Source organism: Argiope bruennichi, chromosome X1 (assembly GCF_947563725.1).
Source record: "Argiope bruennichi chromosome X1, qqArgBrue1.1, whole genome shotgun sequence".
NCBI lineage: Eukaryota > Metazoa > Arthropoda > Arachnida > Araneae > Araneidae > Argiope > Argiope bruennichi.
In genome coordinates, this window is record NC_079162.1 from 25,018,232 (window position 1) to 25,043,395 (window position 25,164).

Genomic DNA, 25,164 nt, shown 5'->3' on the forward strand with positions numbered 1-25,164 from the left:
TGAATCTCTCGACCTCACTCAGGATGTTTCAACCAGTGTGTTTGCAAATGAACTTCATCTGTTTTTTTTTTTTTTTTTTTTTTTTTTTTGCTTGTGACCTATTATAAAAGTTTGTCAGAACACTCTCGAAACATTCTGCATAGAAGTACTGTTATTAGATAACATATAAAGATATTTGGCTCAAAATGATTTTATCAATAGGAATGAATGCTCTTGAGTTAAATATGTTAATTTATTTTCGCCAGTTAGTAGGAAAAAAAAATCGATTTTTTTAAATTTCTTTTTTAATTTACCTTCATTCATTCATTTGAATATTTCAAATATCTTCTTTTTCATTATTCTTATAATCTTTGATTTTGTATCAAACAGTTAAAATTTGAAGGATCTAAATCTGTTCTTCCATATATAAACAATTTTTCATGGTTATAACTCCTAGATTACATTTGGATGATATCTCAGAATCAGCCATCTGGAAGTGTACCCAGTCATACAGCCTGAAGGGACTCCCTGATATCACCAAAAACTAAACGCTCACTTTTATTTTCTGTTTTTACATTTTTTAAAAGGAAAATTTTTATAACATGGGTTTATTTAGAGGCCTCTGCCGAAATGTTTGTGATGAGCCTCTAACACACATTCCTTTACGTGAAGGGGCGTAAGGTAATGTTATTGTGATAAGATGAGACAAAAGCGTAGTCTTAAAGCCCCTGACGACCCTCTTATATGTTAACTCTTGCTGACGCTTGTGACTCGTTTCAGTGATAATTGATATCTTCTACCATCTTTCCTTCACATAATTGTGAAGGAAAAAATTATTTTACTAATGCTAATTTATTACTAGTGTTATTAACGCTTATTTATTTATCATTTATTATTTAATAGAATGCTAATTTATTACTCCGTCATGGGTGCTGGGAAAATTTTTAAGGCCCATATAGCAGAAAAAAAATGGAGGCTTGCCAGAAAGCAGGTTCTAGCATTTGAGCCACATACTTGATAGGCTTAAAATCGATACAGTTTGAAACTTCTACAATTATGATACTACGTAACACATGTATTTCAAAAATTGTATGTCCTGTCTAACAAAAATCATCTCATATGAAATAAGCATATTTAAATAAATACATTTTTTATGAAATTTGCTTAGTGTTTATTCTGATCACCTTTTTTTTTTTTTATCTTTGAAAAATACTTCTGAACCTCTCCCCCCCCCCTCAAAAAAAAGATTTTTTTTTTTGCACCCCAATACTTTTATGGTAATGGCCGGTCCTGCTCTTAATGCCCCATTGAAACACAGATTCCGAAGAAAGAACATAAATGAGTTCCTTCCGTTTTTGATTATTAGAAAACAAAATTTATTTCTGTTCACCACTCATGGGATTATCTTTTCCGTTTTCTTTTATTAGGAATTAATATACTGGTCCTATTCAGGTTGCCACTATAGGTGAGGGAAGTAAATTAGTTGCAAGTGAATTAGAAGACACATAGATTAACTCCGTATTGGAACTTTGTCTTTTAATTGCGCAGTTTTTGCAAGCAAAATAAAAACATATACTGACACAGCATCTGAACTAGGTACAAAAAAATCTTTTTTTAACGACTATAATCTAATTTCTATCAATCGGTGATCGATAGAAATATGCCGAAATCTTATTCAAAAATAAAGTTCAAAGTTTTTTTTTTTTTTTTTTTTTTTTTTTTTTGCTTTAGGAAACCCTTGCTTATTATCACGTATCATATCCATAAAATGGATCAGAAAACCACTGCATAAACATTAGTCACTTTCCGGGAGATAACTTACACGTATAAGAAATATCAAGAGTAGATGGTGTAATGTGAACGTTACATACAGCATCCTTCAGATTTATTTTAGAAGAGGCTTCACAATGTGTTATATAACTTAGTATATAATACTTTAACTTCACTTGAAAAGAAATATTTTAACTTGTTAGGAGCGGTACAAATTCTAATTAACAAATTTTTATCTCTCCGTGTCATTTCATTTAGCTGTTAGAGTTTTCCTTTGTATACAATTTCTCTCTATACCATTTGTTCTCTGTATACAATTTTAATCCCCTGTTCTATATATCTTCTTATTAAGAAAAGAAAATTTATTATTAATTAGGAATAAAAGAGTAGTAAAGGACTACAGATTTTATGTTTTAATGACCCAAATAGGTGGAAACAATAATGTTTCTTTTGTGTTTTTTTCAAATTCTCGTCTGAAAAAGATATTCAGTTTTCCTCTTGTCGTAATCTACAAGATAAAAAGGTTTCGAATTATAGCCTTTATAAGGAAATTAGGAAACTTAGACAAAATTTGATGCCATTAAATGATGTATTTTGAGAAACTACTTAAAAAAAACCCATATTATTATTGAGTCAGTAAGTTTTTCTTAACCTCTTAACTGTTTCGCCCGAGTGCCATACGTGCATCGATTTATCGAATTTCGATAGTTGTAAGCAAAAAATAGGCCATTCACAATCATTATAATTCAATATTAAAATTATTTCGAATACATAGATAAATCAAGTATTCAATGGATTTCCATTTGAATCAAAATAAGAAAATATTCTCAAAATAGCAGGTGTCATCTTATTAGATAGTAAAGAAAATAAAACAGTTAAGTGGTTAATAAAAATATTTCTAGTCTGAAAAGTAAATATTTTTTATAGGCGATACATGTTCGGTGCTGCAGCCATTTTAGCTATCTTACAAGGCTGCGGAGTTGCCTTTCTGCCCAACAGCCATCATTATCTACTTATAAAAGGAGAGAAAGAAAAGGTATCAGAGTTACTTGATTATATGCAAATATGTGTCGAATGTTAATTGGCAGAAAATATTTTAGAGATTTAGATATTAATAATTTAATAAAGTTTTTCTTAAAGTTATCTTACATTGATTAGCATTAATAAATAGCCAAATGTTTCACATTTTCTAGAGCTATTTTCAATGATGAAGGGAGAAAAGAGAATGAGGCTCTAAGAGAATTCTCCCAACCAGCATAAAAACCAGACCGCTGTTTGAAAAAAGCCATTATTTTCCATAAGAAATGAAAGATGTAACAGATGTAACAGAATAATACATATAATAGCATATATCCATTCGCATTTGAAATTCTCATTCCAGACTTAACGGTGCTCTAAGCTGAGCTAATATTATAGTGTAGAGTATGCTAGTCTGATTTCTCTTCCGCTTCAATTAAAACTGTACAGGTTCAAACAACCAGCTGGAGAAAATATAATTGTTGTACCAATGTTTTTATCTAGAAATAGAAACAGTAAGAATCGGAGAAAAAGATAACCCTATAGTCAAGAGCAATTATAATCGTAGCTTATTCATCTAGTGATTATTGTTGCATATTTTTCTCAATATTTTGCCAACGAAAATAAAAATTTTGAAAGCCGGCCATGCCGCAACAACTAGATTTACCTGCTACACATTTTAAAATGTGAAGAACTTCGCTTGCCTACTGCGAAGTATTAATTATTTAACTTGCTAAACATCAAATGATTGAAGCATTTTCTGAAGATACCGAATAGTTTGCGATTTCAGATTCAACCCTCTTCACATTTTTGAAAAGTGGTCAATTCGTGGTAACAAAATGTACATAAAATACCCAGTTGCACTTTAAGTTTAGAATCCATTGCGCCTTTTGCAGCAGGAAAGATCTTAGTTAGATATTTGATTTGTATGCACAGTGCGCTATAAAATTACTGTGGCAGCGTGCATATAATTTTCCATTATTCACTTGTCGAAACAAATCAATTCAGACTCATTATGTTACCATGGTTGGAAGTAAAATGGTAATTTCCCAAACAATTCTAATAACAAGTTCCACTAGTGATTTCCATGTGTATATTTTCAGTAAATGCTAAAAAAATTTCCATCTTTCGTTTCAGGCAACGAAAGTTCTACGCCTATTGAGAGACACTGATGATGTTGATAAAGAAATAGAGAGCATTATATCATCAATAGAAGAACAAAAAGTATGTAGGAGTAGGAGTTCCTATCATAATGCGGAAATTATTTCTTTTAAATGGACTATTAATTTTTACTTTAGTAAATAAACTGTTTTCTTTTAATCGAAACCCCCCAAAATTATAATTATGCATTCCTTAACTGCATGCTAGATTTGATGAATTTCTACATTTTTTTCTGTGAAAGGTTAAATACCTTTAAAGGAAACCTGAATTTTTCATTAATGCGATAATTTTTCTTTCCACTTTTAAGTAATTTTAAAAACACTTGTAGATTATGCTTTTTTAACGGCATAGTGTGTTTCAAAACTCTTGGAACAAACTTTAAAGGGGATAAAATATATACTGACAAGCACTATTCACAAAACAATTATAAAAAATAAGAACGACATCTAAAGGAGGAAATAATACAAAGAGCGAATTTGCAGAACATATTTATCGAGAAAATTATAGAAACTGAGTAAAAATGCGGCTATCAACACTGATACAGACTTCACACTATCCATGTATATTTATCTTCAACCATATGTTTGGCACAGCATGGCCAAACATGGCTCCTGTGCCACAAAACCCTAACTAACTCACTCACTCACATTATCCATATAGAGATCGACGTCCATCAGATATTTCTCAAACCACATGCATATACAAAAATCCTTATAACGAGGTCCTCGTTAGAATCTATTAGGCTGTCTTGGTAGATGAAATTATTTATAAGACCTTACAAGGAAAATCCAGGCATGAGAGACTGATCACCACAACGACTATTCAACCGGACCGCTGAGACTTATTGCCTGAGATAAAATATTAAACCATGTTTATGTTCTATTTCTCCTTAAAGTTTATATCAAGAGTTTTAAACATCGCATATACGAGGTGAGATCTATTTATTAAGCTGCATGCATCATACTTCGCAATGAATCATAACGGTAAAAAATCATGAAATAAATTTCACGATTCACTTTCTGTCAGTACCAGTGTGGAGACGAAAAGTTTACCTTTCTTCATAAATGGATAAAATATTTGTATTTATGCTGAATTCTAATGCGTTCAATTTTAATATTTCTTTCAGAATCGCAGATACGTTGACCTTTTCAGTACTACATGTAATATGCGCAGCAGGATGTTTCTCGGGATGGCGCTAGTATTCTTACAGCAGGTATATGGAATATAAGTTGATAATTTGTTCTGTTTTTACGGAGAATTTTCAGCCAATAGCACTTTCGAAGATTACCTCCAAAATCAATATTCAAACTACAATAATCTGAAATACGACGTTACTTCATAAAATGCATGCAAAATTTAACATTCTTAGCTACAAAATTTCTCATGTTAGCAATTTTTAATCTCTCTTGTACTCAATTTCTCGATTAAAAACAAAACGACAAAAAAAATCATAATAATTATAAAATAAAAGAATGAGAAAAAACACATGAGTCTAACAAATAATACAGAGCAGTACAATAAATTTATAAAATATTCAAATATAATTTCTGTTCGCATGTAGGAAATGTAATTGCTGCTAGCATGTAGGATTAGTATACAGCTATAGAATGTAGTATAATGTATTCACAATAAATATAAAAATTTTGTAAAAATAGTATGATATAATAACAATATAAAAACTAGAACATGTATCATAAGCGACTATAACTATAAAGGTTCATAAGAAATCAAAGATAAAAGGATGGTTGTAAAGTTTGACCAACAATTAAAACTGCATATGCATTCCTTATGTCATTTCAATTCATAAAAATAAATTTTTTTCCAACCAAATGCATTGGCCAATTCAAAGCAGTTGGAATACATATAGTATACGTTTTGAAAAGTTATAAAATTGAGTGAAAAAATTTAAAAGTGAAATTAATATACTAAAAAATAAAAACTTTCCTCGGTGAAAGAATTGTAAACGCAACAATCTCTTTCTAGATTTCAACCTTGCTTCAACCCGCATTTTCCGTTTCTAGAGCTAGAATATTTTAAATAATCAACTTCATACTTCTCTTGCTTGGCTATCCTGCAAAATATCTTTTATGTAGAAACTGTTTGTTCTAAATAGGAATTACAATATTGGACCAAAAATTCAATACCGGTATTCGGTATTTTTTAGATCTGAATACCTGGATACCGGTTTTAATACCGGTAGTAGAAATTTTAGAAAAAGAAATAAAACATAGGTGTTTCTTTGATTTATTTGCCAGTTTTATTAAAGAATGTAAATATCACAAAAAATAATTTGTATCATATAAATTATAACATTATATAAAGAATCACAAAAAAGTAAAGGAAAATCTTATTTATTTAAATCACAAAAAAGTATAAATATCACTATTCAGTCTGTGGTACTATTACAAATTTTTGAAATGTGATCTCAAAAAACATAATACATCAATTGTAGTCTCATTAAGCCTGGAAAGTAATTTTATGCAAAAATTACCAGCTGTCGAAAACGCTCTCTCGGCATCTACGCTAGTTGGTGGTACTATTAGCAATGCGCGATATACTTTTTCCAAGTATTTACCTCTAAATGTCTCATCTTCAAATAAATCGATTTCTCGTCAGATGGTTTTAGATATAGCTGATTTCTGTATTGTATTTTAGTTTGGTGGGAATTTTTTATTTATCGCTAATTCTAATTTTTGTTCATGAGACAATTCCTTTTCACTATCGACATTAGTGTCATCATAATCTTCGATAACTGTACTGAATTCTTTTGAATGTGGATAGGTTTGTGGACAAAAAAATTTTAAAAAAACTACTATAAACTTAATCAGATTTGAATTGGTTAGTCTCTTTTCTTTTTGATTTTTCATTTTTAAAATCATTATAATTATGTAAATACCATAAGACATTTTCTATTTCGGTATGACTTTCTTCTGTGCGATTTTTCAATGCAATATATCATTCTTCAAATAGTGATGTGTGCTGTTCTTTCAGTGATTGCAATATGAAATTTATTGTTGCATTAACTGTTAATAAATTAGAATCTCACCGACATAATACTTCAACAGCCAGTTTTATTGGAAGTAGAGCTGATACAGTTCTGGATATTAAGTCGAATTCACTATCTGAAAAATTAATTTGCAGGTTTAAATTGATTATTGCTTTTTGGATTGGATTTCTCAGTTTCAAAAATCGTTCCATCATTAGGAGTAAAATGTTATGAGTAAATAAAATTTCTAGTAAATACCGAAAAAGCGGGATTTAAACTTGTGAATACCGGTATTACAAAATTGTATAAAGGCTCAAAATACAGGTATTCGGTATCCCAGTATACCGGTATTGCAATCCCTAGTTCTAAAGTACGCGTCTCGAATGTTTTGCTGCTTTACACATTTAATATCTTCCACAATACCGTTATCTTTTCAATTGAAACATCGTGGGATCCTGTAGAATTTTTTTTTGATATAATATGCATGGTGGCTGTTAATCTTCATGATAATCCGATTGAAATAAAAATCGCCTTACACACTTTCTGCATTTATCTTTTCATATAGTTAGTTCGTAATCTTTTGCTTAAATAATCTCACAATCTGTAACAGTGTTGTATAATATTTTATCTCATTTCCTCTTTCCACTATTGTTTGATCTAGCCAAAAAATCCTTCTTTGTCAGTAGTTTTTATGGCAAAGCAATCGGCTCTCTTATTTCCTTATTATAATCCTTTCCTACCATTCTAATCCTTAGTCCACCAAAGAAAACATTATTGTTGAAATCTCGCAAATTATTTTTAATTTCCAGAATAAACTTCTTACGTTTTTTCAGTAACTCTATTAAGACCAAATAATTAAGACCAATAAATAAAAGTTCTCTCGGGTATTGAAGAGATTTGCCATCGACTCACTTCTTTAATATATTCAAAGTTGATAAACATATTAATTTTTTTCTATATTCTTAATACCTTTTCGTTGATCCCATACTTTGTTTCCTTCTTTAATCCTAATGTCAGGTGGCAGCAAAATGTCAAGAGATTTAAAGCAAATTCTTATAACAGGTATTCACAGCAATAATTATATTTAGAAAAAGAAGTTAAATATTCATAACAACATTTATAAATCAGTTCTAAGAACAAAATTGAAGTTCCGATTCTATCCTTATAGCATTTGCTTAGTGACTCTGTGCATAAAAATGTTATTTACAAAACTCATTCATGATCTGTTTTATAAATCATGTTAAAGAAGTTGCTTCTTTTCGACATGATTAATTATCATATATATAAAAATGATTTCATTTTATATAAAAATATCTGAAAGATTGAGCTTCGCTCTGCAGCATTTTTTTTTAATAAAATTATGTATTTTCGGAGAAAATATTTAGATACGAATCACATACTGACAACATATGAATATTTTCCAATCTTTTCTACATATGAACTGGTCATTTAAATAAAGAAAAATCATGAATGCACTTAGATAAACTGTAAAATGAATATTGCAATATAACAGATTGTTTCGAATAACATGTTCAACTATCATTACTTATATTTTTGGACTCAATTTTACCATGGTGAATTCGAGTCCGAGATGGCGCTATATAAAATTGTCAGCATGAGAGCAGATAGAAAAGGGCTCTAATAGTTATTATAATTTTTTTTTTTTGTGTGTGTGTGTGCAAAATAAAGTTCAGGAAAGATAATTATACAGATAAACTTAAAAAGCAAAAATATTAAATATAAATACATAAGTAAAATAAATAAAATTAAAAGCACGACCCGAACCGCAACAAACGAGGGTCAGGTTGTTCATACAGGTTGTTCTCACCCTCTATACTGCACTGCCCACGCTTCGAAGCGAAAGTTGAATATACATATTAAAATAGGTAATTATAATTTTTTTTTTTTTTTTTTTTTTGCGTAAAATCTCATTTTTTTCTGGGAAGACACCTACGTCGATAAACTTAAAAAGCCAAACATTATCTAAATATAAAATTTGATCCAAATTATTAGAGCCGTTTACGAGATTCATAATATATATATATATATATATATATATATATATATATATATATATATATATATATATATATACAAGAGTTGCTCGTTTAAAGTTTATAAGATATGTCAAAATTACGATAGCCATCGATGTAGAAAATTAGCCACATTGATTTCCACTTAAAAAGTCTCAAAAATAGAGATAATAAGTTCCATGATTATTCTAATAATCATGGAACTCTGAATATAAAATATCAGTAAATTATCTTGTTTTAGAAATTCGAGATTATATGAGCTTCACAAATTGTTTCAGTTTAGCATCGATAAAATATTTTCAATGCGGAGTCAGATAATAACCGGAGTGCAATACAGCACCTTTACCAGCACGGGGCGCTATCGATTTTTCTGTCTGTGAGAGCTGGAAGTGAGATTCTTTGTTCTTGCAGTTCTACAAAGGAGAAGAATAGAGCGTAACTATAAATTTTCACATCTCAATATGAAAATTGGTATTCAGATTCGAAGACCGGCTGGCTATTTAATATGCTGAATTATTCTCTGCTGAATATAATTTTCCAATATACAAACCCTGCGTAGTCTAGTGCCATTGTTTCATAAGATGATATTATCATCTATTTCATCAGTAACAAAGCGCAAATAAGCATCAAGGATAACCTCTCTGTGGTCTTAAACAATTTATATTCCAAGCTGAAAGATAAGAAGGTCTATATCTTCACCCAAAGAAATATTGTGTGAATCTTGAATCTTTCACAAATGTTTAATAGTTATTTAGGGTACAATTGTGATTAAATTTACCAGAACAATACACACTATATTTCTTATGCGTATAAAAGAATTCGTCACCAGAAGAAAAATACGAAGTATTCTATAAAAATAAATAATTATTAGATAAAGATTTACAATAATAGCTTATCATTATGCACATTTGTCTATATTTTTATAAAATTTTACTTAAATAAATTATAAACTCAACAATGCACAGTTTAATTTTCCCTTGAAATATTTTTGTGAATTTTTTAATTAGAATAATAGACTCATTAGGCCATTTTACGGGTTTTTTCAATGAAGTATTTTATCTATCTTTCACACAGAATAAATAAATGACTAAAAAAATTCACACAAAGAATAGAACAGTATTCTAATAAATAACGAATCAATAATTGAAAAAGTCATTATTTGAAATTTTACAGTATCTGTGATAAATTCTTTCTACTTCAACGCTTACTTTTAACACTTTTGAAAAGCAGAAACAATATTAAAAGAATATTGAAAAACACTCGAAACTTTTGAAATGAAAGACTCAAACGATTTGCCTACATTTGTTTCACCTATTTTAATAAAAATACCAAAACTTCAAAAAGTTTAATTATAAATCACATGTTTAAGACAATGTATTGAGATTAATAATTTTTGAAGTTTTTTCACAGTTTTCAGGTAACGCTAACGTATTGTACTACGCCCCGACAGTGTTCCAACATTTTGGATATCATTCTGATAGCTTGGCGACCTTAGTTACCATAGGTCTTGGAATAGTAAAAGTGAGTATAGAGAGATTCATGGAAAAATTATTTTTTAATCAGATATATAAAAGACTCTTAAAAGTTTTAATTAAATATTTTTCTTTGAAAATTTCAAAGATTTTTTTTAACATTTTTCTTTTAAGATATACAGTATTAGCTTCATTTGTCACAATTCTAAAGGCAGTCTTTTATAATTCTTGCACGAATCTTTTCTCATCACTGATTGGATAATTACTTAAAATAATCTTATCAATAGCTACAAACAAAGTCAATAACAACTCAAATTCACAATTTGAGGTGTATAATTATGTACAATTTAATAATATGGGTATGATCCTAATTTGTTCAAAAGTAATATATTTCAGCAGAGTTTATTTAGTTTTTAGTCAGTAGTTGACAGTTGGAAAGTGAAATTCTATATTTAAGGAAAAATTATTTAATGTCACGAAACTCTTCCCATGATTTTTGGTGATTTTCCCATGATTGGAAACAAGTATAATGTCATTCACTGGTAGCTTCGACCCATCATGCATCCATTTGGAACAGATTTTTGATTTTGAGACTGAAGAATCGAGAGTTCGAGTCCCGATTTTATGGTTGATAGATCTCGGTCATATATATTGCAGTGAAACGATTCTCGATAGAGTTGGGTATACTGATGCGCTGATAAAGGTTTAGTTTAGTTTAGTTATATTAACGTCCCGTTGTAAAGCAACACTACGGCTATTTTGGAACGGACCTCGTAATTTTGAACCGCGGTCAGATGACGACGACGACACCTGAGCTGGCACCCCCCTCTCCACGCCACACCACACCAGCGGGAGGACGTTTGGCATGACGTATTTAACGTGCAACAGACCCCCTTACACGACGTTTCTTCGGTGAAATCGGGTCTCGAACCTGAAACCTTACGGCTCACAAGCCGAGACCTTACCACAAGGCCACCGCAACTCCGATGTGATAAAGGTTTATTGGCGCAAGTTTGTATTGGTTCAAAACTGCTAGTTCCGTCTCTAGATAGCCTTTTTGTAGCTTCAAAACGGGAAGTCAATCTAATAAAAATGAAAACAAGAATCTTTACTTGTTATCAACTTGAATCTTCATTGATTATACATTTATTAATATTATAATTGATTGAAGGATCTTTCTTTATTAGCTCACCACAGGAAATCTTAAGTGTGTCCGCGTGATATTGATGAATACAATGAAGAAGCATTTTTCAAACATCATATTAGCATGCTACATATGCTTGAAAAATTGAATGTGCATATGATATCAAAACATTATATCCATTAGCATATTGTAATAACAGCAATTACCTATAGCAAAAAGGGAAGAAAATAATTCACGCAGTAAGCACCGAATTTTCAGAAACTTGTTAGCCGATTAGGAAAGCAATGTACCACCTCAGTAAATTTCATACAAACCAGAAACTACGAAGGTTTTAAAGAAATCTATTAGTTTCTACATGAGTTGCGAGCTTTCAATAATCAGTGAGGGAAAAATTTAATGATATCAATATGAATCTTCATAGACAAGTTATCCATAAATTTCGTATGCCATTTAAAGTAGTTGTTTTGTGAATGTGTATTATAAAAAGAATGATTTATCTAGTGTGTTTTCGGTTTTGGAAATTTTGTTTTTAAAATTACCTGGTTTTCAGAGTTTCTTTCACTTGTATCTTCACTAGAAGAAAACATATATTTTTATTTATTGGCTGAGCTGAAATGCACCATTTTCTCTTCTCCCTATATAAGAAAGAAACACACAAGAACTCCATGTCCAAGTGGTTGAAAAAATATAACGAAACTAGTCAAACAAGCACAATTCACTCCGTTGAAACTAAACTTCTTTGAAACTGAAAAATAAATAATTCTTAAATTAACTTCCTAAAAATAAAATTTCTAAAGACAAAAACACTAAATAAGAAACTTTTTCTAACCTCTTTTATTTCAAATTCTTTTTTCTGAAAATATATATAGATGATATTTTTACGAAAATGCGTCTAAGTATTGCAGACAGCAAATAAAACCATTGATGAAATTTCCAAAGTATCATTAGGTTTCTGTGAAAGCCCACATCATTTTCTTCTTCATCAATTTCTGGTCATCCCCTAAATTCCTCTCGACCGAATATTTTCACTACAAATATATAAGTTCAAGGATATATTTTACATTTTAGAAGCTCAAAGGCCATGGAGCGTTTTGAGGAAATTGAAAAAAATGTGTAAATCGAAAAGCTTTCATATACTTTTGATCATATGGCGTATTTTAAATAGTATATCAATTTTAAGAGCACCCTGCATAATCATTATTAAATGTCATAAGTTTTTAAGACCTAGACAATATTGATAAAGAATTTCATCCGTTTTTATTTTTGCTATTATTACACATTTTATTTGATTTGAATTGTTTCATGCTTGTACAAATAAAATTTGTAATCAATGTTTTATTCAATTTCTGATGAATTCTGACATTTCTTAAAAGCGAGTATTTTTGTTGATAAACAAATAGTTTAAATATTTTTATAATTATCTATAAAACAGTTGTTATAAAAGTTTGATTATTTATGAGTAATGCCGTCTGATAATGAATTTGTGGAAAATTGATTTTGAGATTCTATATTATTTATTATTATGAATTATGTAATTTATATTAAAATATATCAAAAGTAAAATATATATTAAAAAGTAGAAAATAGTAAGAATAAAACATTTAAAACACAGTTTTATTAGTGTATTTAAAAGGATAGTATTGTTAATAAAAAATTTGAAAGTAATTTGAAAAAAAAAAAGTATGGTCTTAAAATAAATAATGAAAGCCTCAGGCGCCTGAGACTGTCTGAGCGTTTTGTACTGCGTATCTAAAAATTTGAAAATGATATTAACAAATTAAGCCACGCTAATATCATATGAAACAAAAGTCCTAAATATTCACTAAAAATAAAAACATACAATAAATGTGATTAAAATTCGGTTTGCTTAGTTTAGTTCCTTAGTGCCGTATATGATCTAGTTTTGATGAACACAAGTTTAATTAAAACCATATTTTCCTTTTTTTAATACATTAATAAAAGCGTGTTTTTGAATACTTTTTATTTCTACTATTTTAAAATATTTTGTCCCCTCAATTTACATTCCCAAATTTAACATTTTATTTTTCTTCTTCAATTTAGGTGTTGTCCACAGTAGTAACTCTTACTATTGTAGATAAAGTGGGACGAAGAACTCTTCTTTTAACTGGAAGTCTCTTGATGGCAACAAGTATAATGGTTCTCGGCACGGTAGGCACGATTGAAGGAAGAGACGAAAAAGCCATCGTCATTCATCATACTGTTATTATTGAAAATTTTGATCAAGTGAACAATATAAATACATCACTGAGCAGTTCTAGAAAGCAGTTTTCGGAAGGAGATATCTCGAAAATCATGCATTTTCAGAATGAAGCAGATTTGATGACCTCGACTGAGCGAACAACCTTCGACGAAGCATTGAAATCCATGCCTCAGTTGCAACCTGGCGATCAGGCATCGAATTTAGAAAAAAGGGCGATATCAGTGCGAAACAGTTTAGCGAATGAATCAGGAAAATCCGACGATGATCAAAATAATAATACTTCAGATAGATTGTTATCTTTACAAGGAACTAATAATTTTATTCGTACAAATTCAATTGAAATTGATTTGACCAACGAAACAAGTTTAGAACCACAAGATAATTCAGATTTGTCACTAACAAAAAAGATAACATCAGTTGTTTCACTAATGATTTTTGTATGCGCTTATGCAATCAGTTATGGACCAGGTAAGAATGGTTATAAGTCTTTCTATAAATTAATCATTTTTAATACTCTGAAAGACTGATAAAGATAATTAAAGAGATTGATTACATTTTCAATGGGCAAAATATGCACTCATATATGTGCATTCGATTTTAATTTTTTAAAAAATAATTTACCATTATTTCTTCATTTCCTTTTTATGTGTGTATTGCATATGAGTATTGTATTATTTCTGTCTGTCTCGTTACGGTGAGTGAACTTCCAATGATGTGTCTTTGTTTCACTTCTAAATCTAAGACCAGGGACACCAGTACCTCCTTTCTTTGTCTCTTCACCATACCGCTAAAATCAATCTATGTATTTTTTTATTGGACTTGAATATTTTTTAAGACCACATTTTACTTTCACCTTAAAGAATTTTTCGAATTTAATGAAACTAATCATCTAGAACACATTGCTACAGCACAGCAAGAATAAGCGTCGCCCAAAGTATAATGTTTTTATTGAAATCTCTGATCAAATTTTCCTTAAAAGCTTCAGATAAACGTTCCTAATGCTAGCACCCAGGTACTGATACGCTTTTGCTACACCTTTCCCCCGTGTCTGTTGGCGTTGGAATTAATTATTTTTTTTATTATTTTAAGTAATATCAAAATCTATTTTATCTTGCATGTAATAAAATGCATTCAGGGCATCAAGATAAGGAACTATTTCTCTTTTTTGTATCAATAACAAGTTTTATCCCTATTTTTTACTTAGTCCAGTGACCAGCGACAACAACAATTACATTTCAGATATTTAGATATTTGCTCTAATCTCAATTCTGTCTGCAGGTAATTCAAGAAAAAAATCAGCTAGTATTAATTTCGTAAAAAAATTGAATAATAAATTAAATTACGTAATAATTATAGAATTTATAATATTTATAATACTATTTAATTAATCAATGAACGTCAATACTAATTTCAAAAAATAATTTTCATTGTATAGTTTTTACAAAATCCGATACGTTTTTCCTTTTTATCCAAATTTCGATGTCAGAGGGACGCGGTTAAATATTGAGAGAAATTGATAAAATCTTTTGTAGGTATTATTAATGACCCATTATGTATCCTTTGCATTGTGTGTGTGTGTATTATATATATATCATTTGTGTGTGTGTGCGCCCGCAATAATTTCTAAATAATCTATTTTATAAAAATAATTTCATAATCTTTCATTTCAAACTACTGATTCACTGTAATTTTATCACCCATATTTTATATTATATACATATATAAGCTGTTATTTTCCGGTACAACCAGAAAGTTCTGTTGGCAAACTCCTTTTTAAAACTATATAAGTTCAAAATGTATTCTCTGAATCTCTTTTCCCTTTTATATGTCTTCCTATTCGGTTCTCTGTGCTACCCTCGCCATGGTTTTTAAAAAGCAATCTTGATAACATAAAAATAGGATTGTTTCCTTAAAATTCTGAAGAATAAAAATTGTCAAAGAAGTAAACGACTATTTTACATCTATAATTTAGTTGACTGCGTAACGTTAGTAATATATGCAAATATAAAAAAGACTCTGTATTAGTGGTATTACTGTATCTGTAAGTAGAGGAACAATAATAATAAATCAGTTGTACGTAGAGCATTGATGATGGGTCAAGGGGTGCACAAGTAAAAAATGTTTGAGAAACACTGTTTTAAGATATTGTCTTATCAACAGTTTAAATTACTTTCATGCTTCCATGTTCGACTTGGGTGTGGATTGATTCTTCAAAATTTCTCAATACATTTTTTTTCTTTCCAGAACTCTCACTCGTATCAACAAATAACCTTTTTGTTTTTTAAATCAAGCTTCTTATCAGTAATTCATAGCCATATAAGCGTGATATCAATGATGACAGGAAGACCTTTTTGACATCTTTTGATTCTCATTTTCAAGGAAAGTTTTTCCTATTGAAGAACTGTACAGTAAACGCTGCTCTAGAAAGTTAATTTTACGATATCTTCTAGAGACTGAATTTAAATTTTCAAATAATAAAACATGATAAAGTTTTAAATAATTAATTTCACGAATAAATGCAAATAACACAATTGAACAAAATTCGATTATATGCATAAAGCAAAATAAACTGCATTGCTTTTCTAATTTAAGACTAATTTTCAAATTCAATGCAATATATGTTGAACTTTGCTGTTTTCTTTATAGATACTCTGTATTGAGGAAGATTTGGGTAATAGTTTATTCAAAATTGAGGAGTGAAATAATAGATTATATTTCACTCCTCATAAAACATGTTTGAATCTTTTCGAATTGATCTTATTATTTACCTTGAAATTTATTAAAGATATTTTTAAAATCTTATCTTATTCCGATTATTCGATTTCCACTTATTTTTTATAGTTACTTGGTTGGTGCTTAGTGAAATATTTCCTGGCTCTTTACGTGGTCGAGCTATTTCTGTTGCCACTTGCGTAAACTGGGGATCCAATATCATAGTTTCACTGACTTTCCTTGATATATTGGGTAAGTTCACTATTACCAGAGGGATATTAACCCTACATAAAATAATTTTTCATTTTCAAATAAAATTAATCTTATTTTGTCTAAGTGATACATGCATTACTATTTAAATATTATATTTTTCGTAATCATTCAAAATAGCAGCAATGATATTCAAAGAAAAAGATATCTATATGATTTGAAAAATTGTCAGTACAAATAAAGTATCAACGCTACATTAGGTGCATTTTAAATATTTAGAAAGTAATGTTTCTCAAGAAACTGACCAAATTTCATACTTGTGTATCTAAAGTATTGTTCTTAGCGGAAAAATCTCACAACAGACTGATTGTGTTTTCAGGATTGTTTAGACAATGGATTAAGATGGAAACTTGAAGCTAATCAGTTTCAAATTGGCGTTAATCAATAGTTAAGAATTTCCATAATGGTGGTTTCCTGATTACGAAACCTATTCCAAAATACAAGTACCATCATAAGAAAGTTGACCAAGAATTATGGTGCTCTACTGATGCTTAATACCTGGCATTAAATCCTAACACCATTGAGAGCTAACGGCTGGAAACTAATTCTCTTACGATTCCGCGGAGAGGATTGGAACACTAATTTCAAGGCAAACAGCCGCTGAGGAGAACCATTGTACCCACTGATCGATAGCACGCGTACCCCTTAACACATTTCAAAGGAGTGTTTGTTTTTGTGGAACCAAGAATACTATTCTCTGGCAGATTAAGGTTGTATCCATATCCCTTTCGATTCCCGACAAATCATTATCAGGAGAAAGCACGGTGCTTGCGACTATCTCTAAAACTTATGGTAGATTGATCACATCGATTGAAGAGCCATTCTTGTTTGGGAAGGAATCATGTTGAATTGCCGTACACCTTTTCATGCCGGCGTCCTGGCATAGGGGTAGCACGTCTTCCCCGTAATCTAGGCGTCCCGGGTTCGAATACCGGTTCGGACATGGTTGTTCCTCTTCTGTGTTCTATCTGTGAGGTTTGTGAATGTGCCCCCCGTAAGAAGGGGTTGTGCAAGCTAATGTGATGTATGAAGTAGTTAAGTCGTACTCTTGGCCCTAGTTGGCGCTACTTAAAAAACAAGAATAAGTCATAACATGCCATAAGTCACAACATCTTTTCATGTCTTTGATGCATGTTTTGTGACTGCACAGTGATTAAGATTCTTGAAACTTAAATAAGACTGTTTCAATAAGCATTTGTCGACGATTTAACTATTATGCATGACAATGAGATATCACTCATAGGTAATCTTGTGGATGGTTTTCTGAACAAAGCAATTATTCACCAAATGATATTTTCAGTAAGACCACCATTGTGCAAGTGAGTCCAAGAACTCAATCACACAAAATATGCTTAGAATATTCCATGAAGAGCAATTGCCTGTTTTATGCCCCTCAGAAGACTTTCCAGGATTTAAAATTATAACTGTTGGAATAGGGTTTGTTACTAAAAACTTTTATTAGCACCTAATTGTCAACATGAAAACCCATTAAAGGCTTTTAAATTTGCGTCGGGTTGGTCACATTCTTTGCTAACCGAATGATTCTTAAATAAATAGGTTTCGTGCCCAAACCATTTTTAATCTTATTTAAAAATTTTATTCCTTTTTAAAAAAATTTTACTGTTAGCTGTCTCGAAACTACGTGAGCGAAATTTCGTTTCAATAAATTGAATATTATTCGTGATATCAAACTAACTTTTGGACAATAATGCATGAAACAATACTTTCAGCAAGCGCAAATGTTCAATATTTTAATTAAATTGATTCTGCTCTCTTTTAATGAATGTTGATAAAAAAATCAGTACCAACCTCATTTTAAAAATGTATTTAACAAAATAGATGCAACAACATTTTACATCCAAAGCTTATTTGATCAAATTACGAACGACACACCACCTTTTTTCGAATTAGGTTTTTATTAAGGTCAAGGTGCATATTTGCAAAAATAATTTTTATCCACTGTCGTCATAGTGGAGGCTGAGTATTAACAAATTTTCGACTAATATCTCACGAATATGGAATTTTTTGAAAAAAAAAAACTTTTGAACTCCATTCTATTAACGTTTCTTCTTAACTTTTGAACTCCATAACTATTATAATAATAACAGTAATCAATTTATCTTTCTTCTCAGTATTTTGACAATTTTATGAGGATTTCAATATCAAAATTCTTAATCTACAGAAACCTATTCAAAGGAATAAAAAATTCTTCAATTTTGAAAAAAAAATTCTTTCTTGATGTTAATTTAAAAGCTAATTTAAAATCTAACCGTGTATACAAATTTGATGTGGCAAATTATGTGTTATTGATTCAAACATTTGCACTTTTTGATATTGGAGTATACTGAAAAATTTTTAACGTTTCTCTCTGATCTCATCATATGATTTTTATTTTCATTTTTTTTTTCTAGTTTGTTTCATAAATAGAACTTATAAGTTTTTGTAAGAAATTGATTGATAACATTTTCATCAAAAGTGTTTGAAAACTAATTTATATCTATATAATATAAAAGAACGCAATGACGTGAATATATAACAGAGTAATATAATCGAATTAGCATAAATAATTAAAAATTTAAGCGTATGCACATTTATATTGGAATATGAAACACTCAGACCTATTTACATTTACATACGTCGCTATTCATTTGACTTGCGCTAAACTTTTTGTCGTTTTAGATGCAGTAGGAATCGGACCAACATTCGTTGGATATGGCTTTATCAGTTATGGAGCAGCAATATTCATATTTCTTTGCGTTCCTGAAACAAAGAACAAGTCTCTTGAAGAAATTGATACACTTCTTAGCAGAGGGTAATTAATTTAGAAAAGAAATATATATTTATTATCTAAGGTACAGTTTAAAAAATAACTTTCCTAAAATCTGCAAAGTTAAGTTGGTGAATAATTTCTTATATGATGAATGTAGTATGCTATAGACGATTCAATGAAGATATTATTGTTTAAATTTTTGAGTTGAGATTTGAGTGTTTAATTTCTTTTAATCAATCATAAAATCTTTAAGTAGATTTTATTAAAGTAAATTATATTAATTAAAATGTTAATGGTATCAGCAGTTATCCAAAGGCTACTCATAATAACCTTTTAAAATGGAATTTTTTAAAAAGTTATACACATAGAGAGAGAAATGTATTAGAAAATGGGGAAAAAAACTTCTGAAATTTAAATAATTAGAACGTAGCACTGCAACATTTAGAAACGTGTCGACAAGGAAATAGTAGTTAAAATCTCGTTTAAATGATTTCATAGTTCTTTAATAACTGCCCAAGAACAACAGAATATTAAGAATGAAGCAGATCGTGTAAAATAAAAATAATATTAGTTCTGTTGGAGTTAGAAAGAAACTTATTATTTGCCTACAGTCTTACTTGATTTTCATCTAATTCATTTTCTTGGGAATCATTTCACATGAAATGGCAAAGATGTTCTTATTCAGCTAGAATCTTACGTGAAGATATGATGTGAACTTCCGAGGAACTGGTCCAAACGATGGAATCTATATATTTAAAATGCCATCGTATCTGACACATAAATCCTTCTTACTACTTATTATCAAATGGCAACATCAAATGTAAATAAATTGTCGTATAAAGGTTTCCGACTGCTTCATTGAATGTTTTTACTACTGCACTTAATGCAAAGCCTCGCTTAACTAATTAATGGAACAGCAAAATAGTATTAAAAATGCCAGAAAGAAGTCTCGCTTTATCATTGAAAGATCCATTCAGACAGAGGAAAAGGAATGTAAAAGAAATGAAGCTGATAGACATACGCGTTAAACAGAAAGTTTAATCGAACTCGAAAATAGTCTTAACCGTCTGCAGATACGCAATCGATACGACTTGCTTACGAAAACTGATATTCACATCTTTCTAAACTATTATCCCACAAAAATGATTTTTGCATTATCTTAAAATTCAAGAAAAAAAAATTATCTTTTTAATGACATCAGATTTATTTCCGTTCGTTTTTATTTTCTTTATTTTTAATATTTTTAAAATTTAATTTGATGCACAATCTTAAACAATGTTTTAATGTTATGATTAAATTTCAACTCATCCATCAAAACATTCAACCAGGTAATTTTGCAAATGTTCAAATTAAGATTTTTTTTTTAAAAAAAAAAGCGCTTTCCTTGGACATTAACTCTGAGGTAGGATTTTCCCTTTCGCTTTTATTTCGTAGTACATATACTTTTTAATTTGCACACGCAGTAATTTATAGTAGATTGGTTAAATTAGATCCATGTTTTTCATTCAGAATAAGTAAGATGGATTTTTTTTTTTAAATGTAGCCCATATAAGTGATTTAAGAGCATGAAAAGTCAACTATCTGGGAGAACAAGCCACCAAAGGCGACTAATTTTTCAAAACTACCGTAGTTTTTTAAAATTGTTCTTTAGAGATATGTAATCATTTTTTTTTCCTTCTCATGCATTTTATATGAAACATATAAGGTAAGAAGGCATAATAAAATCCGCATTTATCGATAAATATTAATAATTCTAGTTGAAAATCAGTTAGATAATTTTATTATATTTACTTCAAAAGCTCTGTTCCTTAAAAATTGTTTTCTCCTTCTATATAGATTAATACAAGAAAAGGAAAGACTATGTGCATTTTCTAAAAGTCATCAGAAATATACCTTGGAGAGAGCAAATTTTACAATGAACGAGAAATCTACAAATATATCGCAAGAACAACAAAATTATAAACATTTGAATGAAAGAACGAGCTCAAACACATAACGAATACTTTTTACAGAAAAGTACTCTTCATTGTATTTTGTGCATCTGTTGCCATGGAATCTCTTCATCTCAAAATCAAGATATGAATAATTTTGTAAAGTTTTGATAAAAATGTGAAGAATTTTTCTTCTCTGTTCATAATGAAACTATTTCTGAAATATTTTTTTAGAATCGCAAAAAAGCAATAGCCCCTAATTCTTTCATCTTATTAAAAACTCCTTTATATGGTTGCTTTTGGCTAGTTTAAAGAAGAAACAAATTGATTAAATTAATTAAAATTAATTAAACACCAATCTTCTAAAAGCTCCACTGATTTCTGAACTTAAATGATGCAATTAATTACACTTTTAGCTCTTAACTACGAAAACTTCATTACTGAAACAAAATAAATAGATTTACATTAAATTATAAGTAACAGAAATTTTGATAATAATGGCATTACTTATAAATAATCGATATGGAACAAGGTTTCCAAATTTTTAATAGACTAATTTGTAAATAATTTCTTAAAATGTTGCAATCATACAGTACTGCAATTCTTTATATCAGGGAAGAAATTTTTGCTACTTTCCACTGAAACTGTGGAATTCATTTATTAGTAATAAGTAAAAACAAACAAAAAAGATCCTGTAGTCAGGTGAGCAGTTGATTCTCCAATACCAAACTTTTCACCTACTCTATTCAGAAGTTACTTTTGTTCAGTAACGTCCCACTTTAGAGCAACACTAGGACTTTTGGAGACGGACCTCGTAATTTTGAGAGAGATCAAACGAAGAGACTGACATCTGAGCTGGCACCCCCTCTCCAAACTTCCAAGCCACACCCGTGACCATGGTAATTTTAACGTGCGCCAAACCCGCTTACATGGCGGTTCTTCGGTCTAAAACATGGAGCCTCCGGTTAGCAGCAGAGTCCTTGCCACCAGGCCACCATGATCTCTACTCTATTGAGAAGACGGCTGATTTTTTATAGTAAATATAAGATGATTAGCAAGAAAAACGGAATCTGGTTTTTGATAATGACGCAAGGCTCGAAATAAATTTATTTCATTTGTCAATTTCAAAATCACATTTGTCATATTATTGCCTCTATCCAAAGCTACAATGTAGCCTAAGATAGGGGTTGAACATATATCCAGATGACGAGAATAGCAAAGAGCTGGAGTGACACTTCACCAATTTTTCCACTAAACCAATAAAATAACGCTCGAGAGTCTCAGGATTTGAGATACATTATTTTCCACTTATTGCTTATTTTCAGAGACATGTATCAGTCGCCTCTAACTATGAAAGAGGAATTTTGTCTGTAGGTCACTCTGGCCTTTGCGATCAGCTTCTGTTTCGAAAGTAAAATTTTAAATTACAGAACTAAGAGTGAAACGTCATTAAGAGTGTAGTAGGCACCAACAAGTTATTTTTAAAAAACGGACGCAGTTTAAAATGGTTTATCTGTGTTTCTCATTCTGAAGTTATTTCTAAATAAAGATATTATGTTTCGTTTTGAAGTCTTCTTTCTTTTTAATTTGAAAATTGTGTATTAGTCTTACAGACACTTTGAATTTCAGGTAGGAGCTCACCAGAATTCCAATGGTGTCAGATGAAGGGTCCTTTAAATAATAGAATATATTGTCACCAAGCTGTTGAGTTAAGAAATGTTTAACAGAATGTAATATACACACGATGTAATGTAACATGCACACGATGTTAGGTTAAGTATTTTTCTGATGCAATGCTGGGATGAGGTAATTGGTCAAAACTGTTTCACAGCAAGCTCTCATTATCGTGCACTCATTGATTTTCGGTAGTAACCTCTTCTAAAAGTGTAAAGGTGTTTTTTTATTCCATTTGATTCAATCACATTTGCTTTGCGGGAAGAAAGTGAAACCACCTCGTGGGTAATTTTGCACTTGCCAATGCACTTCGAATCAACGTAAAAAACGATCAGCAGCTACCGTCATACTTGATAATGAATTCACTGGCAAAATTCAACTGTAGTGGTTGTATGGCATTAGTAGAGTCCATTTAAGGTGCGGGGACCAATTGAATACAACTGTGGATTGTGCCTAGTTTCTAATCAACTTCCCTCCAGAAATACGTTTAAGTCATTAATTATTGTTAGATACAAGTTATTCAAAAAGATGGATCAAAAGAAATACCCAATTTTCACGAAATGTAAATTAGATAGTTGAATAGTTTACTATCGAAGGAAAGAGAAAATTCCATAGTTTTGTTTATCACCGCTTGGGAGATGATACTTGCGTACTCGGCCAATAAGGCGATGGTTGCTTAAGTGATTGCTAGGACGCCCGCGCCAATCACCAATTCACTGAGATTTCCTGACCTTACACCATCTGACATTTTTTTATAGGGATAGGTCAAGAAGGTTGTTTACGTCCACATCTCTACCAACAACTCTGGAAGAACTGCGAAACAGTGTCACTGCTGAGCAGTGATGCGGTACACATCTGTTTATCGTGCAGGAAAATGGGAATATTAAAACTGAACATTAAAACTGTACTAAAAACTTTGAAGCTTTTCATTAGTTTGTAAATTGTCCACGTCCAATTTGTACTTCGTTAAATACAATTTAATTAAATTGAGTCCATATTATTGAATAAGCCTATACATAATGGAATCAGATATTTTCTCAAATTTACTACAAAGTGGTACAACTCGCATGGAATTAAAATTTAAATAATTGATTGTTCAATTCATACGAAAATTTGGAAAAAACTAAAATTGTTTATAGTCAAAGAACGTATGACAAACGAACAGAAGTATTTACATTTTTCAAATCTCCACCACATAAAGTGAGTGAAAATTTTATTACAGAAAAAAAGGACATTCTGTTAATTAATCCATAGAGCCATTACAAAGCACATTAAAAAAAGAATACATATCAAATATATGATTTATAAGAAAAAATGCAATTCCTAGATTAAAATAAAAAATTTTATTTCATATTTATTTAGTCTTATATTTATTTCTTTAAAAGAAATTGTATTATTTCAGACTATCAAAATTATCAGGATGTTAAAAAAAGTTTGAAATTCAATGCAAGTTAAATTTCAATTCACCATTATTAGGTCTAAGGCATTCTATTATTTTTCATCCGAATATTTGAATATTCTTCCTTTTCTTTTTATTCATTTATTTATTTCATCTTCAACATTCTTCAATTGTATCTGTATTTATTTACAAAACTGCTTTAGATTTATTCAAATAAATCATGTTTTTGTAAGTAAATTTCGAAAAATAATGAGAAGAACGGAACTTGACCGATTCAAAACTGCCACAAAAAAAAATCGATTCATCCAAAAATTTGAATTAAGAAAGGGCTTTCAAAAGTGCAGCAAGAAAAAAAGGCGAATTTCAAGATAAAATTTTGAGAGAGTATTTCATTCATATTTAACAACTTTAATAACTAATGCATAATGAAAAAAATGAACTATGGCATTAAATTATAAAAGTATTTTTTATTATATTATAATTATATATTTTTTTTAAAAATTATGAAATTAAGAACATATTTTTATAGGATACATTGAAAATAGCAGTCACGTGTGCGAGGGAATTAAGGGTCTTAAAAAGTTATTTCTCCATGATCACTGAACACCTAAGACTTTATTTAATG

At 30.0% G+C, this 25,164-nt stretch overlaps 1 protein-coding gene across 4 annotated transcripts in view; it reads left to right on the top strand.

Moving 5' to 3' along the window:
• Positions 1-23,035, top strand: part of LOC129958813 (solute carrier family 2, facilitated glucose transporter member 10-like) — a 66,031-nt gene extending 42,996 nt beyond the window's left edge. For all 4 annotated transcript variants that reach the window (XM_056071504.1, XM_056071506.1, XM_056071507.1 and 1 more), the window contains 8 exons: positions 2,677-2,785; positions 3,904-3,990; positions 5,054-5,140; positions 10,357-10,467; positions 13,624-14,251; positions 16,625-16,747; positions 19,445-19,577; positions 21,372-23,035. In XM_056071504.1, the coding sequence (XP_055927479.1) occupies positions 2,677-2,785; positions 3,904-3,990; positions 5,054-5,140; positions 10,357-10,467; positions 13,624-14,251; positions 16,625-16,747; positions 19,445-19,577; positions 21,372-21,531 (1,438 nt within the window). In that variant the 3' untranslated portion in view covers positions 21,532-23,035. The remainder of the gene's footprint in view (positions 1-2,676; positions 2,786-3,903; positions 3,991-5,053; positions 5,141-10,356; positions 10,468-13,623; positions 14,252-16,624; positions 16,748-19,444; positions 19,578-21,371) is intronic.
• Positions 23,036-25,164: the final 2,129 nt, after the last annotated feature.